The sequence below is a fragment of the Zalophus californianus genome, chromosome 1 (assembly GCF_009762305.2).
Source record: "Zalophus californianus isolate mZalCal1 chromosome 1, mZalCal1.pri.v2, whole genome shotgun sequence".
In the NCBI taxonomy this organism is placed as follows: domain Eukaryota; kingdom Metazoa; phylum Chordata; class Mammalia; order Carnivora; family Otariidae; genus Zalophus; species Zalophus californianus.
Window position 1 is genome coordinate 1,865,608 of NC_045595.1, and position 17,556 is coordinate 1,883,163.

General features: G+C 58.4%; 1 protein-coding gene across 2 annotated transcripts; it reads right to left on the bottom strand.

The window, feature by feature from the left end:
• Positions 1–255: 255 nt before the first annotated feature.
• Positions 256–17,233, bottom strand: SGTA (small glutamine rich tetratricopeptide repeat containing alpha). Of its 2 annotated transcripts, none has more exons than XM_027582586.1 (12): positions 17,123–17,233; positions 9,511–9,650; positions 8,964–9,070; positions 8,611–8,695; positions 7,499–7,598; positions 6,405–6,509; positions 5,344–5,482; positions 4,736–4,798; positions 3,660–3,697; positions 2,836–2,925; positions 2,510–2,632; positions 256–1,499 (listed from the first exon to the last, which is right to left on the bottom strand). In XM_027582586.1, exons 2-11 carry the CDS (start codon positions 9,608–9,610, stop codon positions 2,518–2,520), a joined length of 942 nt encoding a protein of 313 aa, XP_027438387.1. In that variant the 5' UTR covers positions 9,611–9,650; positions 17,123–17,233; the 3' UTR covers positions 256–1,499; positions 2,510–2,517. The 2 variants fall into 2 exon arrangements, with proteins under 2 accessions (XP_027438387.1, XP_027438388.1); XM_027582587.2 differs by lacking the exon at positions 17,123–17,233 and adding an exon at positions 16,404–16,537.
• Between the last annotated feature and the right edge of the window lie 323 nt (positions 17,234–17,556).

Here is a 17,556-nt window from a genome sequence, read left to right on the forward strand (position 1 = left end):
CAGGCTGGTCCCTGGTGTGTGGTGGGAAACGAAGGTGTGGGAGAGACAAAATACAGGAGCAGCCCCAAGGTTTGCTGTTTCTGGAATCATCTGTGACCCCTGACGTGGGAACAGCTTCCAGCTGTGTCGTGGCAGCCGTCGACATGACGGATACCCGGCGCATGCCTGAGGCAGGAGCCCCGGACTGGGGGTTTCTGGAAGCTTGGGGCAGGAGGGCAGGGGTGGCGTGAGAGGTCAAGGCAGAGCGGAGCAGAGGTCGTGATGTCTATTTATTCCCCACACGTTTTCTTGTCACCATGGCTAGCACTCAAGTTAGGACATATCTTGCCAGACGTGGGATGGACTGCGGGTGGCTGGCAGTGCCCGTCTTCCTACTAGTTACCTACGACACACACGTACTGGGTCTACCTCGCAGACGGCCCGGACCACCAGGGAACCTCCCACGATCCAGATGCCAACGCTGGTGCCCGCAGACCTGACCCCCCTCCCCCCTCCTGCCGGAGGCGAGGCCGTGGGCACATCCGCAGTGGCCTCATGTCCTGGGCAGATTGCTCGGCCGCGGCTGGCATGCCTGCTCCCCAGAAGCAGCTCCGGTGGCTATGTGGCAACGTCAGGCTGAGGCAGGTGGCACCAGGGGCCCCTGCTGGCTCCCCCCCAGCCCTGAACAGGACAGGAGAACCTGCCAAGGACCCAGACAGGCTGGTGGCGGGGCCGCCTGTGGGCAGAAGGGCAGTGGGCTGGACTCCCGGCTGGAGACAGGCTGAAAGGTCATGATCTGCCCCTTGGGGTCTGTGGGTCACGAGCACTGGGCAAGGAGGATCAGAGATGACACACGTCCATCCAAATGCTCGACCGGAAGGAAAGCCCCGGTGCCTGGTCCTGTGCGCCCAGGGCAGTCCCGCCCCCGCTCCCAACTGGGGCACAAGTCACGGAAGTTGTCCTTTAGGAAAATGCATCTGAAGACCTCCTCACATGAAAACCCGCGGTCTGAGGGGCCAGGCGGCCACCAGTGCCCAGACCGCAGCTGGCAGCAAGCTCATCCGAGCAGGGCGCGGCCGGGGAGGCCGAGGTTGTGGCCTACAGGTGGCTTCTCCTGTCTCCACTGAAGACAGACCGCAGGAGCTGCAGAGAGGGGCTCCGGGAGCCGTGGGTGTCCCCGACATGGCTCAACACAAAACAGGCTGCTTCCCGGAAAGTGGCCTAGGACGACCCCCGCCCCGAACAGTCTAGAGAACACTTTCGTGACTGGGTGTTCAGGGGGCTGGGAGAGATCAGTGCTGGTCTGCGTTCACAGCTTGCTGGCTCTGTTTCGAGAAGGGTCTGGGGGCCGTGGGAGACTACAAACAGGGAGGGGAGGGCGAAGGGAGTAATAAAAATCCATCTTAACATGCAGGTCCAGTTTCTGTTTCTTTTTCTCTCTTGGGTGGTCCAACGGGAGAAGACAGCAAAATGCGAGACGGCTTCCAGTCGGTGGGAAGAAGCTGGCGGCACTGGGAGGGCTGGGGGAAGAAGACACGAGGGTGACGGGTTAGGTTGCTGGCCAGGCGGCCGCGTTCACAGGCTGGGGCGGCCCTCGGGGGCAACAGCCCCGCATTAGCACGGACGCAGAACATCCCTGCAGGCTCTGGGGCTGAGGATACCAAGTGCTGGCGAAGGTGTTTTGCAGAGAAGATTATGACTTATGACAAATGTAAAATTGATCTCAACTAGGTTTTGTTCTTTTTTTTTCTTTAGGAGTGCTTTGGAAAAAAAAAGAAAAAAGAAAAACGTGCCCAAATAATTAACATTCGTTGCTGCAGGTGAAGAGATCAAAGTTGTTTTTCCTGCTGCTCAATGTTTTTGGCTTTTAAAACTTTTAAACAATTTATCTTTTTATGTTTACTTTTTTACTAATCTTACACCCAACATGGGGCTCGAACTCACAACCCCAAGATCAAGAGTCACACCCTCCATGGGCTGAGCCAGCCAGATGCCCTGTCCTTTGAAATTTTTAACAGAAAATCACAGTCAAAGCAGAAAGGAAGACAGTGATGCCCAAGTCTCCCGGGTGGAAAACCACGGTGCCAGGAAGCACATCTTCTGGGCACAGGATGAGTTTAGGGGCCCTGGGGGGGTGCCGATCCAGCCACGGCCACTGGACCCCTAGGGACCCCCAGTCTGTTTGCCAGCCATTCTGCCTCCTTAACGGCTGCTTCCAGCAAACACACACCCAGGGAACCCCGAGTGTGCGGTGCGAGGCGGGGCGGGCCTGTCGGTCTCTCTCCCAGGGACCTCGCTGGCCATCCCTGTGGCTGCCCGGAGACTTTCCGCACAAGTGCAGCCTGGGAGCCGTGGGGGCTCAGCCCTTGTCTACACAAAACCCACCGGAGTGACAAGCCCACCCACAGACGGCCGCCCGGAAGGAATAGGGTGTGAGTGGAAACACCTGGGAAGGGGCCTGATGATCCCAGACACTCCCCACCACGGAGGCCCTCCCGACCTCATGGACCCACGGCCCACGGGGACTCACGTGGCTGGTCACTCCTGCTGGTCGTCGTTGCTGGCACTGGGGGTTCGACTCCGGATCTGACTTCGGAGCTGTTCTATCAACTCTGGATTCTGCTGCTGCATCTGCTGGGCGAACTGCTGGCCGCTGCGGGACAGGCAGGCCCAGGCTCAGCCGGGAGGCCTGGGGCATCCTGGCCACTTCCTAGGCGCGTGCCCCCACGGGCAGCACGACTACTCACTGGAGGATGCAGGGTGCAGCGGAGAGCCCAGGGACACAGCACCTTCGTCCCTACGCTCATGGGTAGGCCCCCACGCCACCCCCAAGTCCCACTAGGCAGGTCTACTCACGCCTGGATGAGACTGGCCAGGTCATTCTGTGAGGGGCTGGTGCCCGGAGTCCCCAGGGGGTTGTGGCTGCCCGACATCATCCCGGACATGCTGCAAGGAGAGCCACGATGTGACAGCCCGCCCATCCCCGCCAGGCCCTGCCCTTTCACCCACAGGAGCTGCTCTGTATCACTGCGCAGCGGCCCTCGCCCACCCCTCCTTCTGATGGTGGCTGCTGTGAACTCCACCAGCTCACTTGGGAACAGCCTTTGTTTTTAGCTTAAAGACAGGGGTCTTCAACCAGGGGACACAAGGCCATGTCTGGGGATGCTGGCCTGCCCCCACTGCGGCCTGGATGCCCCTGGGAGTGACCCGCCCTGACTTCAGCAGTGCTGTGGATGAGAAACTGTGCTTTAACCACAGCCTGGCAGTTCTTCAGTAAATTAAACAGAATCACCATGTGACCCAGCAATTCCGCTCCTGGGTGTAGCCCCAGACCTGAGCCCACGACGCTCAGGGAGAGAGCCAGACACAGAAGGCCACACGGGGTGTGAGTCCACGTGGGTGACACATCCAGAACAAGCTCATCCACAGACAGGAAGGGGGCTCGTGGGGGCTGGGCGGGGGCTAGAAAGTGCCCCTAATGGGGATGGGGACTCTTTTTGGGGTGATGGAATGTTCTGGAATCAGATGGTGGTGATGACTGTGCAGGTGAATGTACTTAATACCACTACACTGTCAACCCTAAAATGATTAAAACAGGTAAGTTTATGTTACGTCCATCTTGTCACAATAAAAAAAAAAATTCTAACCACAAGACCCAAAGGAAGCTGGTTGTCACTTACAGCTGCTGAACTTGGGGATTGTTCATTAGATTTGACGCCTGCAGAAAAGAATCCATCATCAGACGCGCCAGCGCCCCCACCCACCTTCTGCCTGCACACCAGGCCTGGTCGACGCCTTTCCCGGACATCTCATCTCCCACGTTTTACACTTTGATCCTGTCTGGGTCTTGTCCCTCCTTAGGGCCCATTTCAGGAAGAGGCCGAGCGGGACGGGGAGAGGATCCCGCCCGGTGTGGCTCACGGGGGCCTGGCTAACTTGCGTGAGGCGCCAGAGCTGAGGTTCTCGGCTGCACGGGCCAGCGTCTGCCCCAACCACCCCCCGCTGCTGCCACAGATGCACGGCGGGGGCTGTGCGCTAACAACTATAAAACCCAGCCGGCGTGCCAACCCTAGGTGCAGGAGGTCAAGAGGTGTGAGCACTGCCAGGCTGAATCCCCCTGCCCTGTGGCGGCTTCAGCCCCTGCCGGGGCCCAGCAAACCGTCCTGCCTGCAGACTAGTGCAGCCTCTGCCAATGCAGAAGGCAAGATGCCCCTTGTTGCTCTGAGGGGATCTCTCTCTTCCTGACGCATGGAGACCCTGGACCCTGAGGGGCAGTGAGTGAGACCACTTGGGGACACGCACATGCAGGGACCAGCCCTGCACAGAGCTAGCGCTTCCGGCCTTAAGTCCCAGCGTCGAGAGGTGGCGCTTCCGCCTCAGGGACATCCACCCGAACCTTGGGAAGTAGGTGCGGTTCTGCTGCAGCCAGGGTCTCCACAGCGTGAGGAGGAAACCGAGTGGGGGGAGGGCACGCCGTTTCCCTGGGTTAGTCGGCTGGGGAAGGCTCGTGGGTCCTTTGTGCTCAATACTGGGCTGGTCTCACTTGGGGTGGTGTTGTCCCGGGACAGGGGGCGGTGTCTCGGACATCTGTGGTTGTCACATGGGGGGGGGGCTCTTGGCATTGAGGGGGTGGGGCTGGGGCTGCTTCTCTGTCCCCCACGGTGCCCCGCTCAGGCCCCCAGAGAATGGCCTGGCCCAGAGCGGGCAGCCCTGCCCTGCGACAGGCGGCCCCCACCGGGACGGGAGCGCAGGTTACCATGCTCATGAAGCTGGGGTTGTTGAGCAGGCCGGCGATGTCAAAGCTGCCAACACCTCCTGTCTGTGGGGATAAGAAGAGCCCTGGTGAGTGGTCACAGGACCATGGCGCTGGCCCCCGGAACGCAGACAGAAGATCCCACAGCGGGGTGGCTGCGATCCTAAGAGGCCGACGGCTCAGATGTCCTCACAAGCCAGCAGCCAGGCCTCGCGGCCAGACGGTGCTTCATCAAAGGCATGAGCCACGGCACCGACCGCTTAGGAAAAGTACCGTGGGAGGCCCGCACACCCTGGGCCCCCGCAAAGCCTGGAGGGCCTTCATGGGTGACAAGCTGCCAGGGAACCATCACCGACCAGTCCACGGCCCACACCCCCAGCCCTCCTCCGTCAGGCTCTCACACTCGGCCACCACCCCCTGCCCCGGCCGCCCCAGAGCCAGGCGTCTGGCAGCGAAAGCCGGCCCCTGTGCCGCAGACTCTGCCGGGAAGACGCATCTAGCCTGGTCTAGGCCTGCACTCCCCCCCCCCACTCCTTCCTATGGAAACCCCAGTAAGGAAGTTGGCCCCCATTCCCCTGCTCCCACCCACTCCCTTCCCTAGGGCTGCTCACGGGACTAGGTGTCTCTCTCAACTTCAGCTCGGCTATCTTGAGGTTCGACTTGTAGGTCTCGTTGTCAGGATCCAGCTCCAAGGCCTTCTTGTAATAGGCCACGGCCTCGGTGTGCTTATTCAAACTGGAGAGCGCGAGGCTGGGGGAGAGACACCAGTGCGCGGAGAGGGCCTGGGAGGCTGCCCGCCACTTCCAACCTGGTCCAGTGGTCACTGTGGCCTAGCGTCTGATGGGGACGGTGGGGACACAGCCCATAAGGGCCGGGGGCGCTGAGAGGGTGGGCGTATGAAAAGACTTCAAGGGCACAAGGGCTAACGCCCCAGAAGAGTCCACACAATAGGTCTGAAGGCCCAGAGGAGGGGCGCAGAGCAGAGAGCAGGGTGGTCGGACGTGGCCGGTCCTGTTCTTGGCACAGAACTCCTAAAACCCGAAACTTCCCAAATCACAGGCATCTCCTGGTTTTCATAATGACCCCCTTTGATCACACCCGAGTTTATGCCCAGGAGGTGACTCAGGATGGGGCTGGGGCCAGGAAGACCAAATCTGGGATTTGAGGGGGGACCTCGTGACCCCCAAACCTCCGGGAGAGGAGAAGGCTGGAGAGCAGGCTGTAAACTGAACAGTGAGATGTGGAAAATGTCCCCATTGGTGAAGGCATCACACCCCACTCTAGGGGGCCAGACAGAGCTCCCACCCGGGGACCCTCCTGGACCCTGCCCTGTGGAGCTCTTAGTCTGCATCCTCTACGTGGACCGGTACGCACAGCCACTGGACCAGCAAACCCCTGGAGCACAGGAGAGCGAGTGGTGGGAGCCCGATTTACAGCAGCCGGGTCGGAAGGAGGGGAGGCCCAGATTTAGGACATGTGAGTGGGGCCGACTCCTGCGTCCAGGCAGAGGATCAGGACTAAAGCAAACTGCTGGACACCTGGCAGGTGGTGGGGCTGGGCGTGTGGGAAGCACCCTGAACAGGAAAGGGGGTAACAGCTGGATGTAGGGGGGTGGCGCGGTCCAGGAAGGTAGAGACGGTGCGGCCCCTCCCGGTCCCCCCGGGGCACTCACCCCATCCTGCCGTAGGCTTTGCTGTAGGACGGGTCTATGCAGATGGCTCGCTCACAGTCCTGCACGGCCCCAGTGTAGTTCCCGAGTTTGCTGTAGGCCGCGGCCCTGGGGAAACAAAACAAGGCAGGCAGGGCTGCGGGGCTCACTCGCTGCCAAGGAGGAGCCTTTTGGGAAGGAGCCTTGGCTTCCCCATCTGTCAGGTGGGGGTAGGGAGGGACACAGGGTTGCCAAGAGCTTCTGTCTGCAGAGCACCTGTGCTGGGGGCTGCGACAGCCTCCCGGGGAAACTGAGGCTGGAGGCAGAGCAGCTTGGCTCAACAATGCTGCAGAGCACCTGGCTGTGATGAGACGAGGATCTGAACCCCAAGTCCACAGGCTCAGCACCCAGGCTCTGCCCCCCAGTCAGGAGCTGGAGCCCATTCTATGTCAGAGAATAAAATCGGTTAGACAGTAACCGATCCACGTGAGACCCCTGTCCCAGCTCTCAGGGGTCTCCTCTCATGCGAGATGGGTTTTTGGACAGTATCAGGTTTTAATATTGCACTTCGCATTTCTCCCAGGTTTTGAAGTGCAGAAAGGTGTCAGATAGGAAACACTGAGCGGGTGGAGGGTGTACGGGATTCTCGGGACTATGCGTGCAACCTTCCTGTCAATCTGTTTGTGTTACTGCCCCAGAGTCAAAATAAAGAAACCAAAACGACAAGCAGTTCTAGCCTGGCGTCAGCGTGGATGACGTGCGGCACCCCCTTCCCCAGTACCCACCGTTGGGTCCTGGGGCCACCCTGCATCCCACGTCCCACTCAGTCCCTCTCGTCAGCACAATGGCCCGTCCTGGGAGGCCGTGGGAGAGCGGAGGCAGCTCTCCCTTTAAAAGGACCAGCCGGACGCCGTGAAGGTGGGTGTGGAACGTCACTTGTGGTCTGGCTTATTTCCTTGCCGCAGCATCTGTGCAGAACGCTGCCCCGATTTTAATTCTAATGCCACGCTCAGCTCCTGCGGACACCAAGCTGGCCGCCTGCTGCTGATTTGGGGCTCTGGCTGAACAACCCCTAAGTGACAGTACAAATGCTTCTCCCATGTGCGCCTCGCCAGTACCTGTTACAGAAATAGACCGCGTTGGCTGGGTTCAGCTCGATGGCTTTCCCATAGAAGTGCACGGCAGCTTCAAAGTTCTCTACTTTCATCTGCTCATTTCCTAAAGAGAAAGAAAAAAGAGCGTACGCCCCGCTGTTCCCGTCAGGCCCGAGGGCTCTGAGGCGTCAGTCAGGCCCGGCTCTCCTGGGGTTTTCTCTGAAGATGTGAGAAGACTTTGGGGGGCAGGTTGCAACACTCAGATGTAGGCTCGGGGGTGGGGTGTGTGTGGAGGATGTGGTTTGCGTCCGGCATCTTGTGGGTTCTGGCCTGAGCTGACACTCTGATGACTGCCGCTGCTGTGGTCGGGACACGTGGAGACATAAATCTCTAATACTGTCAATTTTGCTCCTTCTCTCGGAAGTAACCAAGTTTCAGGAAACGTACTTCAAACAATTCAGCAGTTTTTAAATATTCACAGGTGTCCATCACCACGATCTAATGCCAGAACATTCCATTTCCCCAAAAAGAAGCACTGACCCTATCAGCAGTTACCCCCACCCCCTCCCCAGCCTCTGACACACACGAACTCATCTCTTTGTCTGCGGATGAGCCTGTTCCGGACGTGTCACCCACGTGGACGCACACCCCGTGTGGCCTTCCGTGTCTGGTTCCCTCCCTGAGCGTCGTGGGCTCGGGGTCCGGCCCCGGGGCTGTGCGTGTGGGCGCCTGGCTCCTGCTCACAGCTGAGGGACGCTCCAGAATACGGATGGGTCACATTCTGTTTATCCTTTTTACCAGTTTAGGGACATTTGGGCTGTTCTACCTTTTGACTTCCACGGACACATGCCTGCATCTCTCCTGGGCCCACACCTGGGAGGGGAGCGGCTGGGCCACGAGCCCACCGTGTGGCCACCTGGGAGCTGTCAGAACGTCTTCCACGGCGACTGCCGCACCCACATCCCCACAGGCTGCGCGTGGGGCTCCGCTCTCGGCACACCCTCGCACCTGTGTGCTGTGCGCAGCTTCACAGCAACCCCCACCCCACTGCCACAGCCCTGCGGGCCAGCCCCCCCGGCCCCCCCAGCAGCCCAGGTGGTGAGGTGCCTGGTGAGGTGCCGACGGTCTTGCCTCACCCTCAGTTTTGAGGCGCTCCGCCTCAGCCGAGTCCTCCTCTGAAGGTGGAGTTCGCTCGGGGCTTCTCGGGTCCTGCGGCACCTCCTGGCCCCAAGGCAAAGACGAGCTGTTTAAGGGGCGGCGGGCAACCCTACCACTTCCCTCCTGCTCCAGGGCCGCCCCAAGCTGAGCTCCGACAGAGAGCACCTCAGGCCAGGGTGGCCGGGGCCGAGCCCCCCCACTTCCCGTTCTGCAAACCGGGAACCCCACGCCACGGCGCGCAGCCTGGGAGAGTGCGGGCCCCGCACGGGTGCCCCGGAGCCCTCGGCCCACTCGTGCTGTTACTTTTGTTCTGGGAAGCCCAGAGACTCACCTTGCCCGCAGCAGCTGCTTCAAATATTTCCGGAAGAGTCTGAGGAAGAGCGAGGTCGTGGTCCTCAACAGTCACCCCAAAAGCAGTCTCCAGGCACTGGATCGCAACTGGGAGGGAGACAAAGGCATTTTCTTCTGAATGCAGCCCAGACTTTAGGGCTTTGGGGCTCAGAGGGAGTCGCTCCCCTGAGAAACCCGGGTCAACGGCCTGGCACGTGGCAGGTCCCGAAACGCCACCTCCCACCGTGTCACCGCGGGCTGAGCCAGCTGGACGCCAAGGCGCTGGTGGCGGGGTCCGGCCTGGGCTCCTCGCCCCCCCCCCCCCAGCCCCATACAGCTTCCAGGTGCTGTGGCTGCCCCTCCCTCTTTTAAGAGAGAGCCTTTCCCCTCTCCTCAGTGGAGTTGCACACATGCGGTGGTGGAGAAGGTTCCGGAACAGCCCCTTGATGGGAAAGATGGGGAGATGACCAGAACACCTGCAGGAGCTGGGCCTGAGGTGATGGGGGCTGGCTACGTGTGGCAGGAAGGAGGGAGGGCCTCCTTCGTACCTTCCAAGCTCTCCTGGGCGTCGGACGAGAGCCCCCCGTGCCGGAGCTGGTCATGCAGGAACCGGATGATGGCGTAGGCCAGGCGCTTCTTGTTATCCATCTTGAGACAGGAAGAGACAACGCCCTGGGGTTTTCAGGATCTGCGGACCCAAGGCGAGGGCGTGAGGAGCACAGACGGGGGGCATGGGTGCTGCCGAGACAGTGCCCATGGCACCTGCCACTCCAGGCCCCCTGGACTGCTGGGCCCGGCTCACTAGGCCTGCGCCAGCCCCGGCCCCAAAGAAGCCACTTTAAGCACAAGTGAGGGCGGTTATGACCCCGTTTCACAGACAGACACTGAGGCTCCTGCAGGCGGGTGGAGTGTTCCCAGCCATCCTGCCTCCTTACTCTAAAGAAGGCCACGTGGCCTTGGCTGTCACCACCCCTTCCCGGCTTCAGTGGCACGCAGGGACTCCCAGGGATGCAGAGGACCAGCCCTCAAGTGCTAGTTCTGCAGGTCTACAAACCCCAAGTTTTAGCTAAGCACAAGCCAGACCCCAGTCCCACCTGCTTCTCCACTCAGGTTGAGAAAACAATCTGACAGTTCTCCAGGTCCTGAGACCCCCGAGGGCCATGAGGGGGTTGGACAAGTATCGTGGCGGGGGGGGGGCGGGAGACGGGTGGGCAGGAGGGGAGGGGCCCAGAGTAGACCAAAAGGCCCCACAGGCACCGAGCCCTTCCCAGGCTGTCCAAAGGCCTTCTCTGGGTCCCTCTGCTGTGTGCTGGACTCCCAGGCCAGGAGTGATCCTGCCTCAGGGGCTCTGGGCCATGTCTGGGTACACCTGTGGTGCTCCTGGCACTGGGCGGACCTGCTGCCCCCAGCTCCCAGGATGCCCACACAACAGAGAACTATCCGGCTCCAGCGTCAGCAGAGGAGAGCTCTGGTCTGGAACATTCTGGGGGTGAGGAGGGTCTGCTACCTGAGGGTCCATGATGGGTCAGGCATGTCACAACACCGTCTCATCCCCCTCCGCATCATGACCTCCACGGCCGCTCCCACTGACAGAGGCAACAGGTTGGGGTGGGGGTCTGGGAGTAACGGCTGGCCCAAGGCTGCTCAGGTCCACCTGCACAGCTGGAACCCGCAGCAGGAAGCACCTCGGTCTCCCGAAAACGCCTCCAGTGGGGTGAACAGACCGTGCCCCATAGAAAACGAGGAGCGGTCCTCCTGACCACATTCTCATGAACCTGTTACCAACCACAATGGTTAAGCGACGCCAGGAAGAGTCCATCATGTAGCCCCAGGCTCTCCACCCTGAGATGGGGTCAGTATGGGGCGGGGTGGGGGGGTGGGGTCGCCGCCACTGGACAAGGGCAGTCAAGACGCCGTGTGCAGAGCTCGGGTCTCTGGTTCACGGGAATCTATGTCCATCAACAGCTGCTTCTTAAAGTGAGGGAACCAGACACAGAAGGCCACACGGGGTGTGATTCCACGTGTGGGACACGTCCAGAACAGGTTCATCCACGGACGGGAAGGGGGCTTGTGGGGGCCAGGGGCTGGGGGAGAGGTGGGGAATGATAGCCGATGGGTACAGAGTTTCTTTTTAGGATGATGGAATGTTCTAGACTTAGAGAAAGGGGTTGGTTACATAGCAGTGTGAATATACCAAAGTCCGCTGAATTCTAAGACATGTGAATTATACTTCAATCTTAAGGGAGAAACTTGAAACACCTGTGTTCCGTAAAGCAGGAGAAGTAATTAAAAACTCTTTGAAGAGGGTAATGAGCTCCCCATTTCTGGACACAAAGCCCCTTTATCTAGCAAGTGCCTTTGGCCGGAGAGCCTCCCTAGAACCGGAAGGTCTGCGATCAGGATGGGCTGGTGCCCGGAGGACAAATGGCCAGTCCCAGACCAGAGGACCTTAGGGGCGATAGAGGGGCCCACAGAGATCAACCACCACAACCCACTCGTTCTGGGGGAAGCAAAGCTCCAAAAGGTGAGTCCTGGTCCCCAGCTGAGAGGGTATAGAGAGCAAACCAGTCAGCCTGCTGACCACCAAACCTAAGGAGAACAGACTAAAACGTCAAACTGTTTCCATTTCAGGTATGTTTCGGCAGTGGCATTATTTACAGCAGCTGACGGGTAGACACGACACCGGCGTCCATCCGTGGATGAATGAGTAAACATGGTGCAGTCCATCCACACACCGGAACATGATCCAGCCTTAGAAAGGAAGGGACCCTGACACCTGCCACGACGTGGAGGGACCCCGAGGACACCGGGCTCAGCGAGAGAAGCCAGACCCAGAAGGACACATCCCGCAGGACCCCACTCCCAGGAGGTCCCCAGAGGAGTCCCGTGCACACAGACAGAGAGGAGAGGGTGGGAGCCGGGGCTGGGGCAGGGGGTGGGGACAGAGTCTCCGTGGGGGGAGACGGAACGTTCTGGAGACGGAGGGTGGGGGTGGTTGCAGGACCGTGGGAGTGGGCTTCATGCTGCTGAGCTGTGTGCTTAGAGATGGTTACGACAGTAAATTTTGTTCTGTATGTCTTATTAGAAATTAGAATTAGGCGCCTGGGTGGCTCAGTTGGTTAATCATCTGCCTTCGGCTCAGGTCATGATCCTGGAGTCCCAGGATCGAGTCCCACACTGCATCAGGCTCCCTGCTCAGTGGGGAGTCTGCTTCTCCCTCTGACCCTACCCCCTCTCGTGCTGTCTCTCTCTCTCAAATAAATAAAATCTTAAAAAAAAGAAATTAGAATTAGAATTAATTTCTAATTACTATTAAAAAAGTTTTGTTTTCTTTTGCTTTCGAAGTCTGAGGTCCCCTCCCCTCCTCTGAGCACTGTACGGGTTCAGATGTACAGTCCCAGGACCCTTTATATGTTGTGTTCTAAGTCAGGCCTTGAGGGTCCCGTCTGGGCAGCTGCCTGTGGAGAATGAATCTTGCCTTCTTAAGTCATATAAGTGCCTACACCCCACCTACGGGTTCCAGGCACCACTTCTGAGCCTGGTTCCCCTCCCCTCCCATGGGTCACTCACACTGGGCTTTGTGTATGCACACGTGTGTATGGGAGGACAGGGCTTGGTCTTCTCTCCCAGGGAATGAATGCAGGTCTTGATGATGATGTGTGCTCACTTAAGAGTGGACTGAGAAAGGAAATCTAGTCTTTAGCAGACATTTCCTGCCCTCCTGGTCCGAGTGGTGAAGATGGGGGGAGGGGAGTGTATGAAGCTACTGAGGTTCATGGAGGCAAGGGTTCAAAAAACTAAAGACCAAGTCACGCTCCTTTCTGGAATACTTCCAGTCCTTCCCATGCCCCCAGATCTTGGAGCCTCAGGGCATTTGCACATGAGGATCCCCTGCCCCCAAAGGACTTAAAGCACCCTGGCCTCATTTCCCCAGCATAAGCTCTCACTGCCTGCTTCCTGGGCTTCTCCTGGTCTGTTGCTTGGTCTTCTCTCAAATGTCGGCCCCTCCAATGCAATTCACTGTCAATAAGCCAGAGTCCCCTGGAGCCTGCCCTGGGCCTGGCATAGTGATGACAGGCCACAGAGGCCTGATTTGCCTGGGTGGACAAGAGCCTGGAGTTCATGTCTTAGGTCCAGCCCTTTTTGCCCGAGGCCGGTTCCATGTCACCTTCCCCACCCTAAGCTAAAGAATGCTCTTTGTCCCATCTCAAAGAGTCGCAGCCAATACCCTCATTTTTCTCTTCTATAAAATGGGGTAACAGAGGTGTCCTTACCAGCTGTTACAAGAATTCATGACTTAATGTAGAGTTTCTCTACCTTGGCACTATCGACATCAGGGACTGGATCATTCTTTGCTGGTGGCGGGGGCGGGAGCTATCCTGTGCAGTGCAGAGTGGTAACAGCATCCCTGGTCTCTGTCCAGTGTGCCCTGAAGCAAGGGGCAGAATCTCCCCCCGGGTGAGACCCTTGGGTCAGGGGGTTTCACTGACCCCCAGGAGACTGCGCTCTCTAACCATCTGACTCCTGAGGTCCTGGGATGCTGCACACGTTGAAATACACACACTGAGTCGGAGGGAGAGAGGGGGTGACTCACAGATGCTAGGGTCGCCCTGGCCTGTACCCTCTGACCCCGGGGGATTTACTCTGGTGTCCAGTGTGACAAGGGACCAGACTCAGTTTTTCCAAATAATCATTGCAGGGTCTCTCCCACTTGGCCCTAACATTAGAGGCAGGTCACTCTCTGTGGGGGTGTCCTGAGCACTGTACGGGTTCAGCAGCATCCCTGGCCACACCCCTTCAATGCCAGGGGCACCCCTCCCCACAGTGGTAACAACCACAGATGTCCCCAGACATGGTCAAACCACCCAGCTGAAAATCACTGAAACTCCAAGTGAGAAAAGTAAAGGCTCTAAATCAGTACAAGTCAGATTTTTCTGGCCCAAGAACTTTGCTGCAAACTTTCCGTTTGCACATTTTGGGCTTCAGCCCTGCAGCAGAGGGAGCCTGGGTCCACAGCCGAGGACTATGTCCCCAAGGTGTGAGAAGGAACCAGCAAGGCATTTGACACAGGTGGTCCACAGAAATTCTTGCTTCTTTGCGAGATAGTTTGTGAATCTTACTTCCACGTATGGCTTTTGAGATAAATCACCTTCTGCTCTCCACAAAGCTGGGCCCAACAAAACACGAAGACAGCACTTTTCCTCGACTCCTACCAGGCACCCGGACCCTTCTGAACAATCACAACTTGTAGGGTTTTGGCTGCTGGACAAAATTCTCAGAGAAGGCCTACTCTCTGAACAGTGAGTGCTTTATGAGCTCTCAGAAGGCACCACCGAGGTGCCGGCCGCACAGGGTGCCCGGCAAGCCTGGTGAGGGTGGAGGGGGGGGTCCTGGTGCCAGCTCCTCCGGTGGTCTTCACAATCCCTCCCGGCTCTCAGTCCACCTTTTCGTTTCCACATTTAAACACAAAAACAAAAACAGCCTCTGCTTCTTTTATTTCCCTGCCCAGAACTGGTCAAAGGGAAAAAAATGGCACGCCTCACTAAAATGAGCGACCTCTCACCCCCCTCGGACGGTGGAGCGCCTGCTGCTGAGGGTTGCCTGCCTCCATCCTGAGCCCGGAGCTCTGCTCACAAACAGCAGTGTGCGAAGCCTGGGCTCTAGTCCTCTCTCTCATCCTAGCACGCTCCTGGTGTCTGAGCAAGGACTGTCCCGAGGCTTGAGCCCACGACCCCCATCAAAGCCTATTTCTTCTTAAGTGCCGCCAAAATACTCTGCATGCTTAAAAACCATCAAATGCTTCCTGAAACTTCATGTGTGTGCATGTGATGCCTTTCACCAAACCCTCAGTGGCTCTGCTCAAACACAACTGCTCATCTTTCCTCCAACCCACCTGGAAACTCTTAATTCCCTTCAACACTGAGCTGCAAAGATATCTCAGACAGAGCTAGATGCCCGTTATTTTCTGGCAAAGTCCAAGTACCAGCCTTATCACCAGCCCAGAAGGCTTTACAACTGTCATCCATCTCCCGCCCTCACCCAGACTGTGAGCACTGGACAGACATCTTCCCTTTCAACTCCAGCACTCAGCAGTGTCTGCTCCATATGGTCTTGGGAAAACATTAGATCCCTGTCAAATTCAGAGCCACCCGACCAAGTTCTCTGGGAAGACCAGAAGAGACAACAAACCTTGGGTCTTGCCTACCTACCAACAGTTTCCTTTATTCCTTCAACCCCCTTGCTGAGCATTTCCCACAGGGGCTAGTGTTGGGTCTTGGTTAAAAAAAAAAAAATTGGGGCGCCCAGGTGGCTCAGTCGTTGACCGTCTGCCTTCGGCTCAGGGTCGTGATCCCAGGGTCCTGGGATAGAGCCCTGCACTGGGCTCCCTGCTCGGTGGGAAGCCTGCTTCTCCCTCTCCCACTCCCTCTGCTTGTGTTCCCTCTCTGGCTGTCTCTCTGTCAAATAAATAAAATCTTTAAAAGAAAATGTAGGCTCAAAGTTAAGACTATAGCTCACAATCTGGGGCAGAGCTTAACCCCGTTTACAGTTGCTCACCCCTCCTGAAAGACTGAATTATAAACCTCAGGTGAAATCCTTGGCGTGCTGAGCAGTTTCCAGGCCCCGAGCTCAGTGCAGTGCATGCAATCACTTATGGAGGGGATCAGTGATCATTTTCTGAAAAGGGCCACAGGGCTTCTGTGGAAACCACTCAACTTTGGTCTTGTGCAAAAGCAGTCAGAGGTTTTGTGATGGACTGCGCCCACAAAACTTCATTTCCTGAAACAGGCTGCAGCTGGGATTTGGCCCCCTGCTCACAGTCAGCCGAGTCTCTGGGTTGTTTATGCCAATCCCCATTGTACAGAAGGACAAACTGAGGTTCAGAAAGATGGGGGTGCTACCCGAGGTCACCCAGCTTAGAAGATGCAAACCAGGAATTTTGAGCCCAGCAATCGGGACTCCAGAGCCTCCTAAACTCCGAAGTGCCCTTTCCTCTCCTCACAAAACCTGCACGTTTTCTTGAGTTCATACCCCACCCCCTTGCGCACAGCTCATGCCGGTGAGGAAGCACTGGTCTAGAGGAAGGTTTAACTTCCCCACTGTGGACACTGTGGACGGTTCTCCGTGGGGAAGTCCTGGGCACCGCCAGGTTAGGCAGCATCCCTGGCCCCCACCCACTTGCTGCCAGGAGTACACCCAGTCGTGGCCACAACAAATGACCCCCAGACATTGCCCTGTGTCCCCCAGGGCGATAAGACCACTGGTCTGGGGAGAAGAAAAGCAGACAGACCAATCAGAGAGAGAAAACCAAAGGAAACGGAACATCCTGCAGCGTAAGGGATGCAGACTGCACGCGTTTTCTCACACCCAATAAACCAGTCATTCTCTAGTGAACTCTTAACAAGCAAAAGGAACCTGAGCAGAGAATGTTCTGCTTATTTACCTTCACAGAGAGCCTAGGAAGCACGTTCTTCTAGGATTCCCGTTTTAGAAGAAAAGCGCTGCTCAGAGAGGGAAGCGATCTGCCCCAGCTCACACAGCCAGTGAGAGGAGGTGGAGCTGGTCCTCAGCCCCAGCTCCTTCCCACTTCTAGCACAACCGACAGAAGACCCGAGCTGTGAAAGACCTAACAGCCGCTATTAAGCTCTCACTTTGCGGGGGGGCCCTGCCGCTTTAATCTTCCCAATACCCCCACCCCCTACCCCACTCAATCTGGCAAGGACCGTGACGACGCCCGTTTTACAGCGGGGGAAACTGAGGCTCTGGGAAGCCAAGAGGCTGGCCAGGTGGAGAGTGGCGGCTCTGGGACAGGACCCCGACCTGCGCCCCACGAACGGGGTCCCCACTCAAAGGGACTGTGTTTCCGGGCAGCAGAGGACACCCTCACTGCTTGCGGGACATTTCCACCTCCGGCTGTCCACGCACGGGCCTGCGAAGCAGCATTTCCCGGGCCTGGGGAGGTTGACCAGGGCCGGCGAGGGCCTGCCCGACGCCACCCTTCCTCAGTTTCCCCTTCGCGCCGCCCACTCACAGCAGCCAGTGGATCGCGGCGACCCCAGCCCCAGACCAACCTCCCCTTACGGGCCCTGGAGCCCCGGGAGCTCCGAGCCGCGGACCCCAAGCACACCCGGCACAACGCCGGGCACCCCCTCCACGACTCACCTCTCAGGCGGCCGAACGCCGACCCACCGACGGCTGCGCCTGCGCACCGCGGCGCTGCCCGGCCCCGCCCCCGGCCGCGACGCCTGCGCGGAAGGCGCCGGCTCCCGTTGAGTTTTATTCTGCGCAGGCGCGTTAATTATCGAGGCGGGCGTGGGGAGAAGTGACGTAACTTAGAGGTGGGGGCGAGCTGGTCGTTAGGGCAACTGACCTCTGCGACCGAACGGAGGCCGGAAATCAGGACCGATTTCCCCTCTCGAGCGGGAATGGAGCGGTGCATGGTGGGACGGTGGCGGACTCCGGCGCGTTCCGCAGAACCGGTCACGTGCACGAGCCGGCCACGTGGTGTTGCTGTGTTCGGGTATCCGGCGCCTGGAGCCGCACAGGCGCTCTGTGAATGGGAGCGACTGTTGCCCGCAATCTTTTACACTTACTCA

What these genes read in the sequence shown, in the direction of transcription:
- SGTA (XM_027582586.1), bottom strand. Translation starts at nt 9,610, where the DNA reads ATGGATAACAAGAAGCGCCTGGCCTACGCCATCATCCGGTTCCTGCAT. An exon ending in AAGCAGCTGCTGCGGGCAAG is followed by an intron (nt 8,696 to 8,963) that starts GTGAGTCTCTGG and finishes CCTTGGGGCCAG; the next exon opens with GAGGTGCCGCAGGACCCGAG. An exon ending in ACCCCAGCTTCATGAGCATG is followed by an intron (nt 3,698 to 4,735) that starts GTAACCTGCGCT and finishes TCTTTTCTGCAG; the next exon opens with GCGTCAAATCTAATGAACAA.